We start from the raw sequence: 22743 nt of genomic DNA on the forward strand, positions 1-22743 counted from the left end.
CATATTTCCTTACTGTCTAAATGTAGAACGTTTCCCTGATGCATTTTTCTGTCTTTTCCAGCAGAAGTGACTGAAATACAATTAGTTCAGTCAGTTTGTTGGACGTCTTTCTCCTTCTCAGTAGATTTCCTCACATGAATCTGTTATTAAACACGTGTTTTGTGAGAAGATGGACAAAACTGCATAAATACTTTACAGTACACTTCAGTTTTGTTGAGATTATCAGAAATGATGTTAAGCAAAGATCCTGCAAAGTGTCAGCATTGGTGAGGGTTTACTTGCAGTATGTTTGACATCCATCATCATGTTTTATTTAGGTTTTACCCCCTTATTTTGCTGCGCTTGTGACTATACAACTCAAACATTATGACTTTCACCACATTGGTATTTACTGCATTCTCGCTGCATGCTATTTCTGTTGTTTTCTACAAGCCATATACAAAACCTAAAAAAAAAAAAAAAAAATCCCATCAACTCCTCTTCCCAGCCTGTTAACACCCTCTCTCATTTCCTCTCTGGGATGCTGCAGTAGGAGTTTGTTAAATGCAGGCCTTCATGTTGCCCTCCTGACATTCTTCATAGCCTCAAACTTCGTACTCTACAGTTTGTCTCCTCGCTCACACGGCGCCTCGCTTCTCCACTGTGTCATTTGGTTGAGCCTTCAGGACTTCCGCTTTCCACACCAGATCTGTCTGTGTGTGTCGTCCTGGTGAGAAGACTGTGGGAGGCAGAACATTCTGTAAATAGATACGTGTGGTCAAGTCAGCGCTCCGGTCTCAGAGGCTGGAAGATGATCTGAGCTGCAGGGCAACTCCATGGGAAATGCAGACAGGATTTAAGAGACACTCGGAGGGATGACTGGGCTGGATGGTTAGTGGCTGTGGGGAGGAAGTTAGTCGCTGTGCAGAAATTATGCCATGATGCCATTCCTGGTACATGTGTGTGCAGACACGTACGTGTGTGTGAAAATAAGGGCTGGTATAATTGTGTTAATTGCAGGAGGGCTTTAAATATACAGCTGCAAATCATGTCAGAATATTTAAAATAAAGATGTTAGTGTGTGAACAAGGGCTTTGTATACTGATTATACCAAATATCCACAATAACGACACAAATTAATTTTATTCCAGTTTCTGCAAACTTTTCATTCAAAAATACGTTGAGCTCATGTTGTTCTCACACACATGTACTGCCATCCCTCAGAGAAAGAATCCAGTTAATTGGGGGTTAAAGTGCCTCAGTCCAGTGAGGTAAACATAAACATACAGTAGGCAGCAGTGTGGTCAGAGTCCTGGCATTTAGAAAACAGGAGAATCCATCATTTCCGTTTTTGTTTGCAGGGATTTCCCAGCAGTATACAGTCTGATGTTGAAAATGAGGTCATTTCAAGACGCATGAGATAGAAATAAGGTATGACATAGAGGTGACACAAGACTTTGGACCACAAAAAACAGCAAAGAAGAACATAACAGATGAGTATAGGTCACCCAAACAGAGCACACAGAGCCTGCTGGGACAAGCCAGGCATGAGTGAAATCATGACTTTATAAGGTAGAAAATGATGTTTCTCTGTGGCCAAAGATATGGTTTCATGGTTAGTTAGTTAGTTAGTTTATCTCATTTCATATGAAAAACAAAAACAGCAGGGCTGTTCAATCTGTGTCTGACTCATGAGTGTGCATGCAAATACGTCAGCTGGAGATCATCTTATATGGTGATCTTGTACTTTGGGTGCTTTGGCTCGCCATTAGCTTTCCAAATATTTTGACTTGTTGCTTACCCAAATTTTGTTTATCTCACAAACCTCCTTCTACTAATCTCAACATATTCATCAACCTGCAGACACAAGGATTAAAACGCACCATCATCCCCTGACTCATACCCCCAAAACCACATTAAGCATTAAACCTGAACCAGCATCAACAGCGTCACACTGCCGCCATGACAAACATTAATCTTGGATGTAGGTGTCTTCGAGAATTGTGTTTGGACAACACGTCTGTGGTTGCTAACAAACAAAAGAGACACAACACACACCGGCTAACTTACTCTGACACATTGAGGAGGGTCATTCTCCAGGCATGATTTTCATAATCCTACAGCTGCTTCTTTTATCTGATTTCAAGCAGAGAAAATGCACACAAGCATATAAAGAAAGCTTTGTTTTGTGATCAAAGAACATAATCTGCATGACATATATAAAAGGCCATGATTTTATTGGACCCATCTGGCTAATATTTGATGATGTCTTTTGATGTGCGTTCAGGTCGCTGTACAGTTTTCTGTACTCATGCTGTGAAACTTCACCGTGAGATTAGAAGGAGCAGTTATAAGATAAGACTCTGCAAACCTTCTACATAGTTCTACATATTTACAGTGTCTTCTCGCCAAGAGGCAATGAAAAGAGGAAGGTAATGAAAAGCCGTGCACCTCCTTTATTACAGTGAACTACAACTAGGCTGGTTCAAACCATCCCTCTCTTCACTTGTAACTGTGTCACAAAATGTATGCTATGTCCATGCACCTCAAATGTAGCTTGTATACACAAACTAATTTGAAGATGACATGCTGAAAACATTAAACATTGAATCCAGGTTTCTTAGGACAGATTGCTATTATGATACAAATACAAACTTCTGACATTGAATGAAGAGGTATTTTAATATATTTCTGCACAAACAACACACAAAAACATTAGAATTATAGGTAAATGCCTGTCTGGGTCATCTTGACAAAGTAAGCACAATAAAACATTTATTCACTTCTCTGCATAAATGGTGTCCGCCAGTTTGATACTGCAGTTTTGGGATGGGACATTTTGGAGGCTGATCCTTCACTGAACCAATTCTCTGTCTGGGTAGCAAAAGCTAAGTGTCTTAGCCTGGAGAACAGCTTTGGTACTCAGAAGAGATGAGCGCCATTGTTCCGCAACATATTCCCTCATTTGCTCTTTTGATGATGGACAGAGGGACAACAGATCAGTCCAAAATGTCCTATGGGAATGTTAATGGGATAGAGATCTGCAGAGTCCTCAACATATCATTCACATCTTTTTAATACTGATCAAACCATTCATAGTACCTATATGGGAGCATCTTAACTGTTATGTTTTCTCTCATTTATTCAAGTTTCAGGCTTCTTGTTTGTGCAAAAGGGAAAAGTGTACGTCTATGCCCTCTAGTGTCTGAAAGTTGTATTACATTTTTACGACCTCATTTTGTTCAGCAATAAAAAAAGCAAGGACATGAAAAGAAATTAGTCACGATGACTGCCATGCAGCCAGATGCTATTTCATACAACCTCTGGCTTTATGCAAGATAAGAAAGATAAGAAACAAGCCTTAAGAGACAATGTTGAGTTTATTAGGTCACAGAGAGCTCTCTCCCTCTCTTTCTCTCACTCACTCACTCACTCACTGTCTCTCTCCCTATTTATCTTTCTGTGGCCTACAAATCCACAAAGAATGGACAGTTTCAGCAGAATGTCTTCCTCGGCTTGAGCTCTGATTGGACCAGAGAAAGGGGTGGAGGTAAACAGGGGGCTGCAGTGGCACAGTGAGTCCATCTATAACAGACGAGGAGAGTGAAGTAACTCAGAAAACAGAAGGTGAAGACTATGGGGACAAAAGACATCAAGAGGTGGGTTAGTGGTGGCTGCACAGGCTCTGATACACATGATGTCCTGGCTAAGGGTTCACTGCATTCAGGACAAGCTCTGTAGAAACTCATCCAGAAGCTTGAATGTGCAGGGACATATAGTTGCAAACTGAAGAAACTGGTTAAAATCATCAATAATCGACATAGAACAACAGTATTGCCATAAATTGCAACGCAGTTTCCAATGCAAAACCACAATCCTACGTGAAGAATAACAGTTTGGGGTTTAACTTTACTCTGTCCTACTTCTGTTGCCATCCAGCCAAAAGAACATGTGACAAGCCCAACACATTATCAGTTTGTTAGGAGTCAATTATTAACCACAACTTTATCAGTGTCAGCTCAAGTCATGTCAGATGTGTTTCCCCACACAAAGAGGTGGGCTTGCAAACTTGCAGTTTTGTGCACCCTCTTCCTCCACCCTCCAAATCTGGCCGTCAAAGCAGCCAGCCTCACTCACAATCTTTACCCCTTCAACCACTCCAGCTCCGCACACTGTGACAAGTCCCCCTCAGCCACCCACCTCCCCCCTCCCCACAATAAGCCGTCAGTGCCCACTTCTTGTCCTTTCACCCTCTGCTTCAGCCTTTGGTCCCTTTGAAACTGCACGGACAGCCTCAGTTCCAGCCTCGGCCTGCGAGAACTAGTTGTGACTGCAAAGAGGGAATGCTACTCAGTGCAGCTGCTGGTCAACGCCTGATACTCCAAGTGGAATAGCTGGAATAACTCAGAAGAAATGGGATATGGTAGAAACACAGCATGTAAATAGATTTCATAGAACTGAATCTATGGTGTAACCTCGCAAGGCCCCGCATGTGAAAACTCTTGCAGTGACGGAGAAGGAGGAAGAGAGACGGAGCTCCAAAAGAAGATGATCACTGGAAGAAAAAGATCATTTTCTAAAAACCATTGATCATCCCAATTGGTCCCTTCTTTCCACATTGCATAAGCCTTTAGGTCAGTCATCATGATGTGATACGGGCAGTGGGCATGGTGAGCAGTGTGCACTTTGGTGCATTTGCAGCTCTTTTCAGAACAGTTGTGGTTGGAACTGGGGGTCTCTTCCACTGTGAAGATCTGCTGCCTGACTCAGCGCTTCAGTGACACTCGACACATTTGAGCTATTTCTGCTCTTACACACAAACACTTGCAAACGTATTGACAAACTCTCCCTAAAAAACACATGTGCGCCTCACACATACATTTAAACTGTTGTTCAGACGGTTCCTTTTGGTGCTGCCTTTGCTCGTGAATCTGGTACACCTCAGTAAACAGACCACACCGCTCTAAATACAGCACAGAAAGGGAACATCAGATATAAGTTCCTGTGATGTAAAACTATGTTTTTCTGTTTGATGAATGAATGAATGTGTACAACTTTACTACCAGTTCGAGAGTCAGATGAGATGATACCACTCTCATGTCTCATATGAAGCTACAGCCAGAAGACGGCTAGCTTAGCTTAGCCCAACTATGGAAACAAGAGGAAACAGCGATCCTGGCTCTGTTAGCTCATTAATTAAAAAGTTCTATCTTGTTTATTTAATGTGTACAAAAAGTGTAAAAACAATAGTTTGTGGTTTTATTGGTGATCATGTCCTACTTTCTTTTGTTCTTGTCACCATGAGGTTGACTCCTGTTAACACTGTGCCCCGCCAAAACATAGTCAATTTGTTGTTTTTTATGCTTTTTTTATTTGCACAAATTATAACAACCCAGATACTATAATGTGTCACTTAGCAAGCTTCAGTTGGTAGAATATCCCAACTGCACTTGTGTATGGCCTTTGTGCTAAGCTAAGCTAATCATCGCCTGGCTTTAAATCAAGTCCTTCATGTTTTGAATAATGCTTTATTGGCCAGCATGAGTTTGTACTGACTAACCCACCAATGTGAGCAGTTTACTGTAAAATGGACAGCATTCAGCAAACTAGTGACAGGATCTGTTTTTGGAACTTCAGATCCTTTTCAATAATGCAGTAAGCACAGTTCTTTGAAATCAACAGGGGAATATGATCGGTGCAACCCCAATGCAAACTGATGAAGTCCTATGGTGAACTATAGATTAGAGGCGTTTTTCTGAACTTTGACTCTGTTGATAAACACTGTAGCAAAGCCTATCTGTAACATTCCTCCTGAAACTGGATAGACCCAGAGCTGATAGAAGTACACACCATCACCCTACTGAAGGTCAGTATGCGTGTGTGTGTGTGTGTGTGTGTGTGTGTGTGTGTGTGTGTGTGTGTGTGTGTGTGTGTGTGTTTGTGCATGTTTGTGCATGTTTTAATGTGTGTCTGTGTGCTGCACATGGAAAAAATAAGGACAGCAATGAAGATTGTGGCCAAGAATGGAGGTGTTACTGGTTAACCTGGATAAATGCAATGATCTACAGCAGTGGTTTTAAATTTAGAGTAATATTGGCTTCTATCCTTGCAACTGCACCAACAACTGTTTTCATTATTGATTAGTCTGGTCATCGTTTTCTTGATTAATCACTTAGCTGCCTGGTCTAAAAAAAACTTCAGAAGCATTGTCCATCACAGTTTCCTCAGGCCTAAAGTGAAGTGATCAAATGTCCATCGGTACAAAGCCTAAAGATACTGAGTTTACTATCATGCATTACAAGTAGGAACAGCAGATCCTCACAGTGGAGAGGCTGGAACCATCTTATTTTCACATTTTTGCTTGAAAAATGACTTTCATTGTTGCACCTCTACATCTGTTATAATATGTCACATATATGCGAAAGGCTTCTTTGCATAGCCTAAGATTAGAATCTCCAAAACACAAACCACAAATCTTTCTGTTCTGTTAGGAGACATTCAAAACTGGAATCAGAGCAATAAAACCACAACAAGCTTCAGTCAATCGGCACACATTGCACTCAGGTTTGAGCACTGCCGGTCTTATCAGTCATGTGTCCAAGGACTAAAAGGGAATGTTAGCAATTGGACAGAAGTACATAATACGGACTTATCTGTTAAGGCCTTTGCAGAGGGTTTCAAATGTGAGGACACCATATGTCCCTAATTGCATCAGACCTTGCAGGATCACACAAAGAAGACAAACACCTGAAGGACTTAGTGTGATATAACCAGGACTTTTAACTGAACATGCATGAACATTTTCACCAGTGAAGTTAGTTTCATTCAAAGTCAGCTCTCAGTAGAGTTGTTTGTGTTATATAATAAAGATGGCCACAATTTTCCGAACGGTCGTTTGCAACAAAGCTGGTTGGTTTGGTGGTAGGTTAATGTTTAAAGTAGAGATATTAATATAATCATTAAACTAAGAGATCTCTCATTCACATGTCCCTGTTTTACCTCAACTGACTGCTACAACCCATGCCATCCTCTGATCTGTGAGCCAGACGGTGTTACACAATTTCCAAACAGAAATGTGGCAACTATAAATGAATTTGGCACTGATGTGAAATCCTCCCATATTCACCCATGTATAAAACTGGTGAGGAGCAACTCTCAGCACTCTTCAGTCCAAAGAGGGGTTCGCTGTTAGCAAGTGCTTAGTGCTGCAACTGAAACTGGGAAAAAGAGATGGCACCTGGCAAGAAGGTAAAAATAAGAACTCCTCAATAAGATTTTGTTGATGCAGCATGCAAGGTTTTCACATCATGCAATGTTATTAGAGATAAGGCCATGGTTGTCATATTGGTCAATGGACTGTGGCGTTGCAAGGAAAATGTTGTTGTTGCAGGTATTATATGTGTGCGCATGCACTTGTGTGCACCTGCATGTGGTTTGTGAAGCAGCTAGTCTAAAGCGGTCACAGCTGGAGAATCTCAGGTTGAAAAAGGCTTTTATCTTTGCACCTTTGTACCGGAACACATAGAATCATAAAATTTTGCGCAAACTATGACATATAACACAAACTGTACACATATGTCATTTGTTCTATTATGTTGTCTTAAAATCAAATCCAGGATATCTGTCCAATGTTGTTCTTTTGTGTTTCTAGAAGCATTAAGTAATCTATAACATATCAAAAAGCATATAGTCAATAAAGGAGTTGCAAGTTTGAGTTAAGCCAATTAGTGAAGCTGGTGACTTGTGGGTATGGATCCTGCTGCTTCCACAGGGTATCCTTGAGCGTCTGAACGCTGGGGAGGTGGTAATTGGCGATGGAGGCTTCGTGTTTGCTCTGGAGAAGAGGGGGTATGTGAAGGCTGGGCCATGGACTCCTGAGGCTACTGTCACACACCCTGAGGCTGGTAAGACTAACAGCACACACACACATGCACACATACACAAAGTTTTACCTTTAAAATGACAAAATCTGCATGTTTCCGTCAGTGCGGCAGCTGCACAGGGAGTTCCTGAGGGCAGGATCTAATGTCATGCAGGCATTCACATTCTACGCCAGTGATGACAAACTGGAGAACAGAGGCAACAAGCTCACCCTCACTGTGAGTGAATTGGGACATCACAACACTTTCATAGGAATAAGCATGATAGTCTGTATTGAAAACAGTTGCTAAAATAACTCAAACTTCCACAGACTTTGAAAATCACTGTGAGTACCCAACTATAACACTTTATAGCCAACATCAGCAAGATTTTGCAGATCTTGCGAATTCCACCTTACCCCTTCACCAACTGCCAACTTACCAGCAAACATGATGTGCACAGATTGCACGGAGCATGATCATCAACAAGCTCATGTTGCCTGCTTCAATCTTTCAGGGGGCACAAATCAATGAGGCAGCCTGTGACCTGGTGAAAGAAGTAGCCAGTGAGGGAGACGCAATAACAGCTGGTGGAGTGTGTCAGACTCCTTCCTACCTGAGCTGCAAGAGTGAGACAGAAGTGAAGGCCATCTTCAAGAAACAGCTAGAAGTATTCGTAAGGAAGAACGTGGATTTCCTGATTGCTGAGGTGGTTTCACATCTTATTTCATTTTGCACAAGTCATGTCAAAATGACTTCAATCTGAAATACAACAAAACAAGACAAAAAATGCTCAGTGGTGACTGTGTTGTTTCTGTCACTGCAGTACTTTGAGCACGTTGAGGAGGCAGAGTGGGCTGTGCAGGTGCTGAAGACCAGCGGAAAGCCTGTGGCTGCTTCTCTGTGCATCGGACCAGAGGGAGACATGCACGGTATCTCACCTGGAGAGTGTGCTGTCAGGCTGGTGAAGGCCGGTACGTATTTAATCTACCCTGCATGATCTCATGCTTTATCCTTTTGTTTCTTTACTTGAAAGTCACCTGTGTTATCTGATATGGCAATAACCAGTTCCCTCTGTTCTCCAGGTGCCCAGATCATTGGAGTCAACTGCCACTTTGACCCCATGACCTGTGTGAAAGCTGTCAAGATGATGAAGGAGGGAGTGGAGAAGGCCGGGCTGAAGGCACACTACATGGTGCAGCCCCTGGCATACCACACCCCCGACTGCAACTGTCAGGGATTCATTGACTTGCCAGAATTCCCCTTTGGTAATATATTTTGCTTTGACACTAAAAGAAAAAAGAAACATCACCAGGTGACAACATGTGACAGCCTTTCACAATTGTCTCCTTTCTTGTTCTCATCTCAGCCCTGGAGCCCAGGATCCTCACCCGCTGGGACATGCACAAGTACGCCAGAGAGGCCTACAAGGTTGGCATCCGATTCATTGGTGGCTGCTGTGGATTTGAGCCGTATCACATCAGGGCTGTGGCAGAGGAGCTGGCCCCTGAGAGAGGCTTCCTCCCAGCTGCATCAGAGAAACACGGCAGCTGGGGTTCTGGTCTGGAGATGCACACCAAGCCCTGGGTCAGAGCCAGGTAAACCATCCAAACTCAGTTCAATGCGCTGACCTGCACGTGATTTTAGGATTTTAGCAGTTTAGGAGTGCTGTTATTTGACTCCTAACCTCAGACACCACCCTAACCCTAACCCTTTTCTTCTGTGTATAACCTGTATCTTTATCTCCTTCAGGTCCCGTCGTGATTACTGGGAGCATATCTTGCCTGCATCCGGTCGTCCTAAGTGCCCATCCCTGTCCACACCAGAGTGCTGGGGTGTGACCAAGGGCCATGCCGACCTGCTGCAGCACAAAGAGGCCACCAGCAGCCAGGAAATGAAGCACGTGCTGGATATGCAGAAGAAGGCGAAGTCCTCTGCATGAGCAAGAAAACCATAAACAAGAGAGGGACAAGGGGAAGCAGCGAAGTCTTTCCCAGTTCCGTTTGGAGATTAAAAAGCACTTGTAACAGCGATGCTCCAGTTGTGGAGTATTACTATGTAACCCCCCAAACAATAAACCTGAGTTTTTACTCATTTTTTTTTTTGCTACGTGTTGTCAATGTGGAATGAGTGCTGTTGGACTGGTGCAAGAAACACAAACCATTCAAAGGAACTCATAAAACTGTGTCTGTAATTAGAAACATGTCACAGATTCAGATATGCAGTGAGTTAGAAGTTACTCAATCCTCTACTCAGGGTCCAAAAAACAGAAGCCCACAAACTGACAGGAAGACAGACGGACACACCAACAGGCGTAATTAATCCGGACCAAACTAGTAGCACACATTCACAATACTCTCATTCAGTAGAAGAGGGGAGGGGAAGGAGTCAACACTGCAGTTGCGTAACTTGCCTCTTGCCAATCAGAGCAGCTCTTGCTTAGACCCCACCCCTCCTTCTGAGAAATTTATAGTGGCCCTCTGCTCCACTCTAATGTTGCTTCAGCATCTCAAAGTCTGAGCAGTCAGGGGTCAACACAGCTGCAGGATTATGGCACCAGGAAAGAAGGTATGTGTGGACGTCTGTGGAAAGGCAGGGTGTGCTATCAGGACAGTCAGGCAGAATATCTGTGCAGGGAGTTACAACTGGAAGTCTGGTGGAATGCCAGGAAAATTATTATGTGTTATGTCTATTTGTAAAGACTGTTGAGCTCCAAACTGAATCATTCTATTTAACAATTAAATAATTGAATGGTAGATTAACCCAAATTACAAAGCAACATATTTTCTCCCTTACTCTAGTTGTATCTAGCCATGCCGACAAGTTTTGCTTTTTTTGTGTCTGAGAGATTTGTGTTGAGATTTTGTTTGAGATCTCAATGCACTGAAGATGAATGAATTATTACATTTTAGCATAAATGGAATTTTTTCCAAAATCTCAATTTCCATTTTTTGGATATAAAGGCATGTTGCAGACACACAGTCTATGAGAAAGTAATAAATAGACCCTTTTCAAATTGAGGTGACCTGAGTGGTGACACAAAGCCTATATTTCACTTTGACAGCGAAGTATGTTGGAATCAAAAGGTGCAGGTCTATCAATCATAATGAGCTGTGCAGCTGTTCTCAGACATGTGCTGCTTTCTTGACGACTCATGATGATATGGGTGAGGGTCGGCCTGGGGGGGGGGCAAAGCACTGCATCTGGGAACTATGCATGAGGCACAATGTATGGACAGACAATTAAAATTATTTTTAGTGCCACATATATTCCTCCAGCCTGACTGGCATTGCGTTTTGTAGTTTAGCCTAAAATACAATGCTTGTAATACAGACTTGCTTTCAGGCCAAAAACAAAAACCCAACATGCTTGGCTATAACCACACAGTCTGGCCAGAGGTGGACCATGATGCTGTATCAGGCCTACATTATAGAGTCGCGTGATGGTGTCAGCTGGTGTCGAACATTCTTTGAATGAAAACCTGCAAAACCTTTGGCCTCAGTGGTGCATCTCCATCCTGACTAATCTGGTCAATCTAAACTAGCATTGATCCTTTTTCTCAGGGAATCTTGGAGCGTCTTAACGCTGGAGAGGTTGTTATTGGCGATGGAGGCTTCGTGTTTGCCCTGGAGAAGAGAGGCTATGTGAAGGCCGGTCCCTGGACCCCTGAAGCTGCTGCAGAGTACCCTGAAGCAGGTGAGAACAAGCTGTTTTTTTTAACTCAAAATGACGTCTTTAATATCCTCTGCAGGCGCTCGCTGTTGATTGCCTTCCCTTACACATTACGTGCCACAGTTGAGATGGATTTGTTTTATTGTTTGCCTTATGATATGATCTGTTTGTTTCCCAGTGCGACAGCTGCACAGGGAGTTTCTGAGGGCTGGTGCAAACGTCATGCAGACCTTCACCTTCTACGCCAGTGATGACAAACTGGAGAACAGAGGCAACAAGCTCACCTTCACTGTGAGTGAATTGGGACATCACAACACTTTCATAGGAATAAGCATGATAGTCTATATTGAAAACAGTTGCTAAAATAACTCAAACTTGCAACCCCTTTATCGACACGTTAAACATCTATAAACTGGTGATCTAAATTCTTAGTGACAGTCTTTTATGTGTGTCAGGGTTGTCTGTTTGAGTGTTTGAACCTTTGATTCACCATAACTTGTCTTCCTTCTGCAGGGAACTCAGATCAACGAGGCTGCCTGCGATTTGGCCCGTGAGGTTGCCAATGAGGGCGACGCTCTGGTTGCCGGAGGAGTGTGTCAGACTCCATCCTACCTGAGCTGCAAGAGCGAGACAGATGTGAAGGCCATCTTCAAGAAACAGTTGGATGTGTTCATGAAGAAAAATGTTGACTTCCTGATTGCTGAGGTAGACATTTTTGCCTTTTTACCATAGAAGAAACTGAATGTAGTCCTCATTTTTTTTTGCGTTTTCTGATTGATGTTTGACTGAGTGCTGATGTCTTGGTCCTGCAGTACTTTGAACATGTTGAAGAAGCTGTGTGGGCTGTGGAAGTGCTGAAGGAGACAGGGAAGCCTGTGGCTGCTTCTCTGTGTATCGGACCAGATGGAGACATGCACGGTATCTCACCTGCAGAGTGTGCTGTCAGGCTGGTCAAAGCCGGTGGGTACATGCTGCTCTAATATACAAAGAATCATAACTTGTTATTGGTCTCTCTCAAAAAGGGATTAAAAGCCATTTTTTATAAATGATCTAAATAGTAATCGGAATTCCAGTTCAGAAGACATTTGAGGTTCAACCTGTTCATATTAACTTGTCTTGTTCTCACATGACCCCTCTGCAGTGTGACTAAGCAGTGTTTCCTAAGATGGCAAAGGCAAGATTTCTAACTGGTAGACATGAGATATGACATGTTCTTAGTCTAGTGGTATCAAGAATTAATAACTGGCACCAGCCAAGATGCCAAAACTCTGTCCAGTGTCACCAGTGCCAAAATGCTCAGCCAAATTTGAAATGTCTTAGATTCAACCTGAACCTTGCAACCACAACTGCAAACCACAGTCGGTGTTGTCTCTTCTACATGTCTTCTTTCTATGCTTATCAGTAGCAGTCAGCTCACAGCAATGCACATTTTTCTGTAGGTGCCCAGATCATTGGAGTCAACTGCCACTTTGACCCCATGACCTGTGTGAAAGCTGTCAAGATGATGAAGGAGGGAGTGGAGAAGGCCGGGCTGAAGGCACACTACATGGTGCAACCCCTGGCATACCACACCCCCGACTGCAACTGTCAGGGATTCATCGACTTGCCAGAATTCCCCTTCGGTAATAATATACTGTGTTGCATTTAGATTTTACTATTCAGTTGATGTAATCATGTAAAAAATTACACTTTAAAAATAAGGGCTTTCTCAGTGTGCATGCACATACAGCCTCTGCTGGTGTATACATTACATTGCAGCAAGCATTCAACACAAAAACACACCAAAAGCAACCAACCTGCAAATGAAGATGTATAAACCTGAATCTTCTCTTAGGTCTGGAGCCCAGGATCCTCACCCGCTGGGACATGCACAAATATGCCAGAGAGGCCTACAATACTGGCATTCGCTTCATTGGTGGCTGCTGTGGATTTGAGCCGTATCACATCAGGGCTGTGGCAGAGGAGCTGGCCCCTGAGAGAGGCTTCCTCCCAGCTGCATCAGAGAAACACGGCAGCTGGGGTGCTGGTCTGGAGATGCACACCAAGCCTTGGGTCCGAGCCAGGTCAGAAGCAACTTTTAATCGTTAAACTGCCACTGAACACCATAAATTTGCACCTCAACTTTGTCAGATGTGAAACATTGGTGCTTCAGCACCATTGAATACTAACTGGTATGAGTATTCTTGTCTTTTTGTCTTATTCAGAGCCCGTCGTGACTACTGGGAGAACCTGAAGCCAGCCTCTGGTCGCCCAGAGTGCCCCTCCATGTCTGCCCCTGATAGCTGGGGTGTTACCAAGGGCCATGCTGACCTCATGCAACAGAAAGAGGCCACCACTCAGGACCAACTCAACCAGCTGTTCGAAAGGTCAAAGAGCCACTAAGTCAGTCCATCTCTTTCAGACCTGGCAGCAGAGCTGAAACAAACCACGGTGTTGTGTAGCTACTGATGCTGCACAGTGGTGTGCACTATCCGTAAAGAGTGCTGCACCAAACAAACACAACATCAGGGACCCAGTCTTCACTTGAGACTAACACTCTTCTGTGAATCTTCTGATTGTAAAACTGTAGTTTATGTGAAGCCATAGTGGTGTCTCAAGTTAGGAGTCAGCCCATGTTAAGATTGGGACCTTTTTGCTTTCCATGGACCAGTTTGTTTAATAAAATAAGATCTAATAAAATGTGAATTGGTCACTTGACTGTTGAGATGTAGTCTCTTGGTGTGAATGGGGGGTCACAACAGGGTTTAAAGATGAGGGTGGTGGCTATTACAGTAATAAAAAAATAAAAATAAAAATAATGAACACCAATAGAATAAGAGGAGGAGAAGAAAATTTGTCTTAACTTTAGGTTAATGTACCATTAAATTATGTTCAATTGTGAAATAGGATGATTCACAATTAGACATCCCACAGTTCAGTAAAAGTCTGGAAGTGGTCAGTTGACTGTTGAGATGTAATTTCTTGGTGTGGATCGGTGGCGGGAGGTGGTATTGGGGGATATATTATATTGCTGAATTCCATCATGTAGATATGTGATGCTCATGGGACTGTGCACACAGACACATTCAGTATAGCAAATAACTATTATGCCTGGACAAATGTAATATAGACTATTAATGATTAGGCCTATATTAGTGAGCTGCATAGCAGCTGTGATTATGATTTTCATTTTTCAAAGAGACTGAAATGCCTGATTAATTATAGGCTTGTTAGTCACCAAACACAAGCAACTTTTAACGACACACATATATTAAAACCCAAGTGGCTCTCTGCAGTCTGCACAAAAAAGAACTTGCCATAAAGGTTTTGAAATCTCCATGTCCCATATTGTGGTTCAAGGGTTGCAGATGGGCTTTATTATTCATTAATGTTTAATTACATATGAAGACTTAAAATGAGAGAAAGATTGACACTAAATATTACAAGACCATGCAATAAATAAGAAATCCAGTAGATGGCGCTGTTCTGGACTCATGTGTGATATACTTGATGTTGGCTACAAAGAGCCTTAATACGAAAGATGTTCCTCCAGCAAGCCGTGACAATAACAAGTTGCCAGTGTTATTTTTATAGCGATCCTTTATTCCAAGTGTTATTGGAACTTTGGACTTTACAAACGAATCTACAGCATTTGCTCTCCAATATTTTCTGTTCTAAATATTCATGTTTTGTATTAAATGGACACTTTACTGATTTTAAAATTTCAAATCAAGAAGCGCTTCGTTTTAAATACCATTATGGAAGGGCAATATTAAATAAGATATATTTAATCAAGGTATACTTTATTTAAAGTCTTTAATTGGACTATTGTACAGCGAGATGGTTGGATACCTATATATTTGTCCTTTGCAGCATGAGAGATTCATGGCAGCTTGATCGTGTTTAAAGTGCATTGTGAATTTTCTGCTAGTGATACATCATATTATGTAGAAGATCTCTGCTGCTTCCGTCGCCATTGATTGGACAAGCCTTGACCACCTGACCAGGTTTTCCGTTTTCTTTTTCAAGGTGGAGTGAAATTAAAGATACGGGATGATATTCGTCTTTGAACAGTACAGCAGGCTTGTATTACCATTTTCTACTTTCATACAGGTGATATTCTTGCCTTTAATTGTGTGGGAGGAATAAAATACTTTGGAGCCTTTCTGGACTGCGACTGGGGTTGCTTAGCATCGGATTAAGGTATTTTATTGGTCTATTTTTGTATGTCCTTTTTTGGCAGGGGGCTGTTTTAACGTTACAACCCGGAGTGATAAGGCTGCAGTATGGCCTGAGGATTTGACCTCGCAGGACAACCATTGGGACAACACATCTGTCGCCTGCCTAACGTCACCGTAATCGCCAAAAAAGGTGAAGACATAGCCAGCCTTAAGGTGTAGCTAATGAAATATTAGTAATTTACGACTTCGAGCCTTATATTCATGCGTTATGAAGGCTGATAATCCCGTTGTATCGTTTGTAAATGCGCCATTCACCTGTATGCCATGAGAGGCATGACACCCCCTGCACCATGATCATTTACTGCATTCTCTGGACCGCTGTGTGTTATAGCATAGACTGCACTGTTTTGATAACAACAGCGCTATCGTGTGGTGTGTTTCGAGCAGCTACGAGGACCTTTTTTTTAATACCGGAAGTAAACCTGAGGTCGTCATGGGGAGCAAAGTCAGCTCCAAAATGGCTGCCCCCGCCGCCCGAGTTATCCAGGTAACGTAGCTCCTGAATTTTTTATTACTCTAGACATCTGTGTGTTGACTTAAGATGAACGTTGTAAAACAATAATGTCGCCTTTCTGTTGCTGTGAATAGTTGCTGTTTCATTTTGGTGAGGCCTGTGTGGGTGACGTATCCTGTCGTACCCTTGTTGGTGTCCTTGTTCACTCGCAAAACACTCGGTCGTGTCACGTTTGTTATCGTGCTGAGACAACAGCACCAAAGCCTTTTACTGTCTAAATCAGTATTAATGGTAATAAACAGTTTGAGCTTTTAGACAGCGCTGTTAGCTCAGACTGTCATGGCTGATTTCTGGCGGAGGACAGTTCAAGAGGCAGCTGGAGAACTTTGTCCAGAGCTGGAAACTGACCTGAAATCAGTTGCCGAACAGAAACACTTTGTTGATAGTTATTCAGAATTAACTTTGAGTAAGGATTTGACTCCTTGTGTTCTTACATGCCAAGAACAATTTAGAGGAAGACGTTAATAAACATAAAGTTAAAGCAAGGACAGCAAAGCTGAACAAAGATCTGAAAGTAAATTAATGGACATAAAACTCAGTCAGGTGACTGCATTGTTGTTTTACTCGTGCATTAATTCCCCAGCAAGCATGTGAACTGTGTGTTTATTAGGACCACAACTAATGATAATTAACCTTTTGATATATGTTTTTTAGATTAGTTGCTGAATTTTGTTGAGTCTGTAATGTCTGAATATAGTTTTAAATGGTGCTTCTTAGTATTTTTCAGATAAAGGTGCCAAAGCTTTTTATTTTACAATGATGAAGAAAAATGATAAATACTTGAATTTGAGAAGCTAGGACCTGGATGATTTTCCATGTTTGCATGCTTTATGACTTCAAATATCAAAATTATAGTCCGTCACTAGTTTCCTGTGACTCTGACTGATTGTTTCAGCAACAGTGTGGACTGAACAGTTTGAGACGACAGTCATTTTTGTAGTGTTACCCCCTTGTATTTAGATGGTGACACAATCATTAGTAAGTTTGAACAGCCTGTGTTTTGAGGTGTTCAAGCCCTCTATTAATGTCACTTATCTGTTGTGAATCTGTGCAGTGAATAGTGATTTTTGTGTGCGTGATGCAGTTTTCGACTCGCCGGGTGTTACTACATCGACACCAAAAGATGATCTGTCAGACTGCCATTTGTTTTAGGCCACTGGCAGTCTGGTGCTCACAGCTTTAAGAACTGAAATTAGTAAAGGTGAGCAGCTTTGTGCTTTTTAAGAAAGTGTCCCAGTTACCCAGGTCCTCCACACACCTGGCTGCCCGTCTTTGCACTTCCTGTAGAATGTTTAAACAATAGTTAATTTGCCCACAAACAAATTCTTCTCACCTCCACCGTCAGCGCCTAACTCTAAATTTCAGCAGGTGAAACCAAAACTGATCTGCATGGTCAGATGCTTCATGGGAGAGTTTATTTTGGGTTAACTGACCCTTAAAGTAACACAAGACTCTTATTTCACACAGCTGTTTGATTTTGTGTGTGTGTGTGTGTGTGTGTGTGTGTGTGTGTGTGTGTGTTGGCAGGCTGTTCGGCCTCACACTCCTCTGATCAAGTTTCCCAATAGACAAGACATGGTGAGGCCCAATGGTGAGTATGGGCATCTGATGGTAGATGCCCACATATCAACTGTTGTTTTAAGACAATTCGCTGATAGACTCTTTGAATGTTTTTGGTTATTTCTGGCTTCTTGGTGCTTCCTGAGTTGCCTTTTATCACTTCTGACATTTTTTCCCTTTTCCCTCCTTTTGTAGCCCAAGAGGCATTGAAAACGTTAGCAGTTAACTTCTCACCACACGCCTCGGGTTCCCATCCAGCTACAGCGCCGCCTCCGTTATCAAGACCTCACATACCTTTGACCCCAATCCCTGGCACAGCTGACACGCTGGCCTCTATTCAGCTACTACCTGCAAGGTACCGCAGGAGACCGCTGACAGTGGATGAAATGGACTTCATCCAGGTGAGCAGACCACCTGCATCTTGCACTGTACTCAGAGCATTTCACTGACAGTTTGGCCTTTAAAATCAAATAGGGTGGATGGAGGCAGTGAAGCAGTCCATCCAAAATCATCGCTTGAACATTTCATTTGGTGTCAGTTAGAACTTAACCTTTGTCCTTGTTTAAAGATAAATCTGCACAGTAACCATGGGCCTTGAAACTCTTGTTTTAACTTTTGTTTTTTTGCCCTGGTACTGTGGATAGTGTAATGGTTCTGTGTACTCCAAGACTAACACGATGATGCTTTCATGTCACGTTCCTTATTGCTTAATGTTCAGTCTTTTACAGATTTGTCTTGTTGTTGTTTCTTTGCCACAGCGTGGTGGACCAGAGTGACACGGAGCGACTCGATCACCGTAACCAAAGTCCTTATCTGTTGGAGATCAGTATGCGTCTTTAATTCTGTTCCTCAGCACAAGAGAACCTGATGCCACATGATGTAGAATAAACTATTACAGAAATCCTGTTAAAATGTACATATGTTGTTTTTTTTGTTTTTGTTTTTTTTTTTTAGATGTTAAATCTTTATTGTATTTGAAGTTCATACTAAGGGACATTCATTGTGTTACACACAGCAAAGCCATAACAATAGCGTCTAGGTTTTTTTACTCTCCTGGCACTGCAACTATTCATTTAATTTTATCATGTAATTTGCTTGATCTACACTGGCAATACCACCATATTTAAATCCAAGCACAAAGTTCTGCTACATAGAGGAAAATAACTGGAAGGTTCCTTTGTTTTTGTTTTTTCTTCGTTTGGGAGCTAAATAAGGTTGAAAAGATGCTGGATATCAAGTTTCAATAGTACTGAGTGAAATGGTGCTGAGTTCATGTGAAATACTGGATTTAAATGATTAAAAGAATATTACATTTTGATTGTGGTGTTATCGTGCTTGTAGATCCGTAGACACAAAACAAACAGGATGAGGACATTGCTAATAACAGGACGTCATTGTCTTCAGCAGATGAACAACATTTAGGATTCGTTTTAGGCATTTATTGTTACCGTTGCTGGCATGCTCTATCTGGTAAACATGAACAACATTGACATTTCACAACAGTGCAGTAGCCACATTAATGTGTTACTGGATTTCTAACTATGAGATTCAGCAAGCTGTTTATTACTCAGATGAATATTGGCACAAGTTGTACAGACATGACAGAAAGGTGAAAGTACACTTCACCTGTCTGACGAGCAGATTGTCACCTCAGTCTCTACCGGAGCTGAGAAAAGCTCTGGATTGAATTTTCTCCTCTTTCCACGGATGAATCGAGGAGAAGTCACAGCCAGCAAACACAAGAAAACAGCTCTGCGTTAGTAAGTACACGTCTGCAACCGAACAACCAGCTCCTGAACACATGAATGCCGTTACTGAACAATTCATGGCTTTACAAAAATACCTCTTGATGTTCAAAACCCAATATCAAACACGTCCTATGAACTTTATGAACAAAGTGCATTATATTCAGATATTAATATAAACACTTACAGCAACGAGGAACTGTCAAGTCACAAATGGGCACAACACGAGAAACACTGAGGTCTGCACTGGATTACTCGTTATTTTGGGGAGAATATTCTTGTCTCGGTCACAACATAAACAGCGCCTTGTTACTGAGGAACATTTCTATTTTTTGATAACTGGATTTGAACGGGGTTTTTTTTTTTTTTTTTTTTTGCAAACGCCGGACTAAACATTGCACTTGAAATGTGGTAGAAGCAATCTGTGCTCCGTACTGGAGGCGGAGGGACACGTCAATTGCTCTGTTCCTCCAGTTCCTCAAAAGCAGGTAAGAAATCGGCGATGGTGTCCACCACGTAGTCGGGTACCAAGCTGTGGTTGGTGGTCAGCTCGCTATTCCTGTACTCCTGGGCCTCCTCGATCTGAGACACACCAGTGAGAGTGAGCATCGTGTCGAGGCCGCAGTTGGACCCGAACAGCATATCCGTCTCCAGGCGGTCGCCGATCATCAGGCACTGGGCGGGGTCCACCCCCCTGAACTGACTGGAGATGCACTCGAACATGAAGCGGCTGGGCTTGCCGATCACAGTGGCCTTGCGACCTGAGGACACCTCCAGGGCTGCAGTGAGAGATCCAGAACCTGCCAGGGTCCAAGATAAAACAAGGTGAGGTCAAAGTGCATCTTCTCCTCCAACCACCTGCAAACTGCCTCTCCTTCAAGTGTGTCTGGGTGCCACTGAGGTACTGTGACAAGTTTTGCATGTGCTATCCTTCCCACAAACCAAAAACTCACTTCTGGGGCCCCAAAAGAGTCAGGTTGATTTTGTGTCAGTTGGTTTTCAGTAATTTGATGAAGTGCAGTACACACAGCTGAATCCAAGGACAGGTCCTATGTGATTACCTCATGTTTTTAATATATTTGGGAGTTTTACAGATAGTGACAGGAAATGAGGAGGAGAGAGTGATGGGATGACGTGCAGCAAAGGCCCCAGATTGGACTTGAACCAGGGTCATTGCAATTAAATGGTGAGCGCCTTAAGCTGTTATCCACTAATCTTGAGGCCGTGCAAAAGAGTTTTAATACCTCTTCATTTTCGGTTCATGCTTCGCAGAGATGAAGCATATTCATACTACTAATATTCATAGTACTAGTTAGTGCCAGGAGTTCTAGAATAAGTATACTGTAGTCTGCTCTATGCACTGTAAATGGTGGGCCCCTGCACATAAAAAACGCATAGTGAGAGGAATGGCAGTCCCTGGGGGGCCACCTATTCAGCCATGGTGACCCATCACAATGTACAGCATGTCTGTTTGTGTTTTTCTGACAAACTATGCATCTAACACAGCAGAAACGCAGCAACAATTTGCAGGTTAACCTCAACTCTGCAGTTCTGTTGTTGGTTGGCTGTGCAGACCCTCACACTGACTCAGATACACTCACCGCAAGACTATAGCATAGGATGAATATCAAATGAAGGTGACATTTTCTAAACACATTTAAATTGCTTAACCAAGTTATAATAGAGATCTACTGTAGTTTAACTGTGCATTTAAATCACTTCAGGCTCTAGCTAAGGGCCCTCTAGACCCCTGGGCCTGTGGTCAGAGGGCCCTTACAGTGATGCATCCATGGTTGTCACTCATGCAAATATACAAAACACAGGTGGTCCTGAAATTGATTGGCAAGAGAGGGACTGTGCAGAACTAAACCTCAATGGACCGAATTAAGCTTCAATCATCAGAGCGTCATCTCCACCGTACCTGGCAGTATCCGTCCACCTGACAGAGGGTGCCAGGGATCGTTGTCGGTGGCCAGGAACAGACAGTCCGGGTCCCTCAGGTAGCACGAGGCTTTGGCCAGTTTGAGAAAAGTCAGTTTATCATCATGTCCCACCAGCACTGCCTTGACGTCCGGAGCCAGGGCGCAGTCGTAGATGGTGGCGTCCGGGTCGTCCGCCTCTTCCACGCAGGGGATGCCCGCCTCCTGCAGCTCTCTGCGCAGTCCGTCGCAGCCGATGACAAACACCTGGCCGCGGACCTTGACGACGTCTCTCAGGTAGAGAGCCGAGCAGTACGACGAGCTGAAGATCTGGTCCAGCATCACGTCGGTGAAGCCCAGCCGGCAGAACTTGTGCACATAATTCTCGCGGGGCCTGGTGCAGTTGTTGGTGACGAACACTACGTTTTTGCCGTGCCGGATCAGCGAACTCACCACCTTCGCCGCGCCAGTGATCGCCTTCTCTCCGTGCCATATGACCCCGTCGCAGTCGAACAGAATGAAGTCCTTCGCCTCAAGCAGACTTCTGATCTGCGGACCTCGAATTTTCTGGCAGCCTTTGAACCCAAAGGCGCCTGCCATCCCGGCTTTTTCCTCGGTTTCCTCCGTGTTTCACCTGCTAGTGGTCCCCCATGTCAGAGGCTGGCGCATAATGTGGTGAAGACAGCGGGGAAAACGATACGAACACAAATCAACGTCAGGAAATCACATTGCAGAGTCCTTGGTGCGGTTACATACACGAACATCGAGCTCCATAAACATTGACGTTTGACCACGCCCCCGCTGTCAACACCAGCCAATCAAACTACAGCACATCAACCAATCAGGTTTGAGTTGATCACAAGCTTTTCGTGGACAACTTCCACTCAAAAATGTCATTGCGCCGCCCTGGCAGCTGATGGACACTTTTATATGACATTTTACATTTAAACTTAAAAAAAAAAAAAAAAAAAAAAAAAAAAGTACTCTGAGTAACAGTGCGACACTTAAAAAAAATAAATAAATAAAATAATAAAAATTAAACAATAGTGGTGGAAGAAGTACTCAAATCCTTTACTTAAAATTACCTAAATAAAAGTACCAATGGGCAAATATTCCCTTTCAAATTTAGTATTCAAAATACAAAAAAGGCCATATTTGGAAAATAAAAAATCCATGTAATTTAATACTGAAATTAAGAACAAGTAACTTGATAGATTATTCTAATTACTATAGTGCTGATTATGCAGAATGCCTCTAAACTGCTGACAAATTACC

At 42.8% G+C, this 22743-nt stretch overlaps 4 protein-coding genes across 6 annotated transcripts; 3 read left to right on the forward strand and 1 right to left on the reverse strand.

Moving 5' to 3' along the window:
• Positions 1 to 7160: 7160 nt before the first annotated feature.
• On the forward strand, positions 7161 to 9894 carry LOC143321395 (betaine--homocysteine S-methyltransferase 1-like). Its single transcript, XM_076731705.1, has 8 exons — positions 7161 to 7227; positions 7751 to 7883; positions 7966 to 8078; positions 8356 to 8547; positions 8665 to 8812; positions 8924 to 9106; positions 9208 to 9436; positions 9591 to 9894. Exons 1-8 carry the CDS (start codon positions 7210 to 7212, stop codon positions 9778 to 9780), a joined length of 1206 nt encoding a protein of 401 aa, XP_076587820.1. The 5' UTR covers positions 7161 to 7209; the 3' UTR covers positions 9781 to 9894.
• Positions 9895 to 10326: 432 nt separating this feature from the next.
• LOC143321396 (betaine--homocysteine S-methyltransferase 1-like) lies at positions 10327 to 14200 on the forward strand. Its single transcript, XM_076731706.1, has 8 exons — positions 10327 to 10406; positions 11402 to 11534; positions 11689 to 11801; positions 12024 to 12215; positions 12323 to 12470; positions 12950 to 13132; positions 13345 to 13573; positions 13715 to 14200. Exons 1-8 carry the CDS (start codon positions 10389 to 10391, stop codon positions 13890 to 13892), a joined length of 1194 nt encoding a protein of 397 aa, XP_076587821.1. The 5' UTR covers positions 10327 to 10388; the 3' UTR covers positions 13893 to 14200.
• Positions 14201 to 15490: 1290 nt separating this feature from the next.
• Positions 15491 to 19122, forward strand: kgd4 (alpha-ketoglutarate dehydrogenase subunit 4). Of its 3 annotated transcripts, none has more exons than XM_076730921.1 (6): positions 15491 to 15571; positions 15733 to 15860; positions 16118 to 16217; positions 17772 to 17835; positions 18000 to 18205; positions 18563 to 19122. In XM_076730921.1, the coding sequence occupies exons 3-6, from the start codon at positions 16164 to 16166 to the stop codon at positions 18578 to 18580; spliced, it is 342 nt and encodes a 113-aa protein (XP_076587036.1). In that variant the 5' UTR covers positions 15491 to 15571; positions 15733 to 15860; positions 16118 to 16163; the 3' UTR covers positions 18581 to 19122. The 3 variants fall into 3 exon arrangements, with proteins under 3 accessions (XP_076587036.1, XP_076587034.1, XP_076587035.1); XM_076730920.1 differs by having other exon boundaries at positions 15510 to 15602; XM_076730919.1 differs by having other exon boundaries at positions 15504 to 15860.
• A 224-nt stretch (positions 19123 to 19346) lies between these two features.
• Positions 19347 to 22266, reverse strand: pdxp (pyridoxal (pyridoxine, vitamin B6) phosphatase). Its single transcript, XM_076730918.1, has 2 exons — positions 21471 to 22266; positions 19347 to 20349 (listed from the first exon to the last, which is right to left on the reverse strand). Exons 1-2 carry the CDS (start codon positions 22066 to 22068, stop codon positions 20003 to 20005), a joined length of 945 nt encoding a protein of 314 aa, XP_076587033.1. The 5' UTR covers positions 22069 to 22266; the 3' UTR covers positions 19347 to 20002.
• Positions 22267 to 22743: the final 477 nt, after the last annotated feature.

The sequence above is a fragment of the Chaetodon auriga genome, chromosome 5 (assembly GCF_051107435.1).
Source record: "Chaetodon auriga isolate fChaAug3 chromosome 5, fChaAug3.hap1, whole genome shotgun sequence".
Classification (NCBI taxonomy): Eukaryota; Metazoa; Chordata; class Actinopteri; order Chaetodontiformes; family Chaetodontidae; genus Chaetodon; species Chaetodon auriga.

Excerpts from the sequence above, each read along its gene's own strand:
- kgd4 (XM_076730921.1), top strand. The coding sequence starts at position 16,164 with ATGGGGAGCAAAGTCAGCTCCAAAATGGCTGCCCCCGCCGCCCGAGTT. Across the intron at positions 16,218-17,771 it reads CCGCCGCCCGAGTTATCCAG|GCTGTTCGGCCTCACACTCC; the intron begins GTAACGTAGCTC and ends GTGTGTTGGCAG. Across the intron at positions 17,836-17,999 it reads AGACATGGTGAGGCCCAATG|CCCAAGAGGCATTGAAAACG; the intron begins GTGAGTATGGGC and ends CTCCTTTTGTAG.
- LOC143321396 (XM_076731706.1), top strand. Across the intron at positions 11,802-12,023 it reads GCAACAAGCTCACCTTCACT|GGAACTCAGATCAACGAGGC; the intron begins GTGAGTGAATTG and ends TTCCTTCTGCAG. Across the intron at positions 12,216-12,322 it reads TTGACTTCCTGATTGCTGAG|TACTTTGAACATGTTGAAGA; the intron begins GTAGACATTTTT and ends TTGGTCCTGCAG.
- pdxp (XM_076730918.1), bottom strand. The coding sequence starts at position 22,068 with ATGGCAGGCGCCTTTGGGTTCAAAGGCTGCCAGAAAATTCGAGGTCCG. Across the intron at positions 20,350-21,470 it reads AGGTGGACGGATACTGCCAG|GTTCTGGATCTCTCACTGCA; the intron begins GTACGGTGGAGA and ends GGACCCTGGCAG.
- LOC143321395 (XM_076731705.1), top strand. Across the intron at positions 8,079-8,355 it reads GCAACAAGCTCACCCTCACT|GGGGCACAAATCAATGAGGC; the intron begins GTGAGTGAATTG and ends TCAATCTTTCAG. Across the intron at positions 8,548-8,664 it reads TGGATTTCCTGATTGCTGAG|TACTTTGAGCACGTTGAGGA; the intron begins GTGGTTTCACAT and ends CTGTCACTGCAG.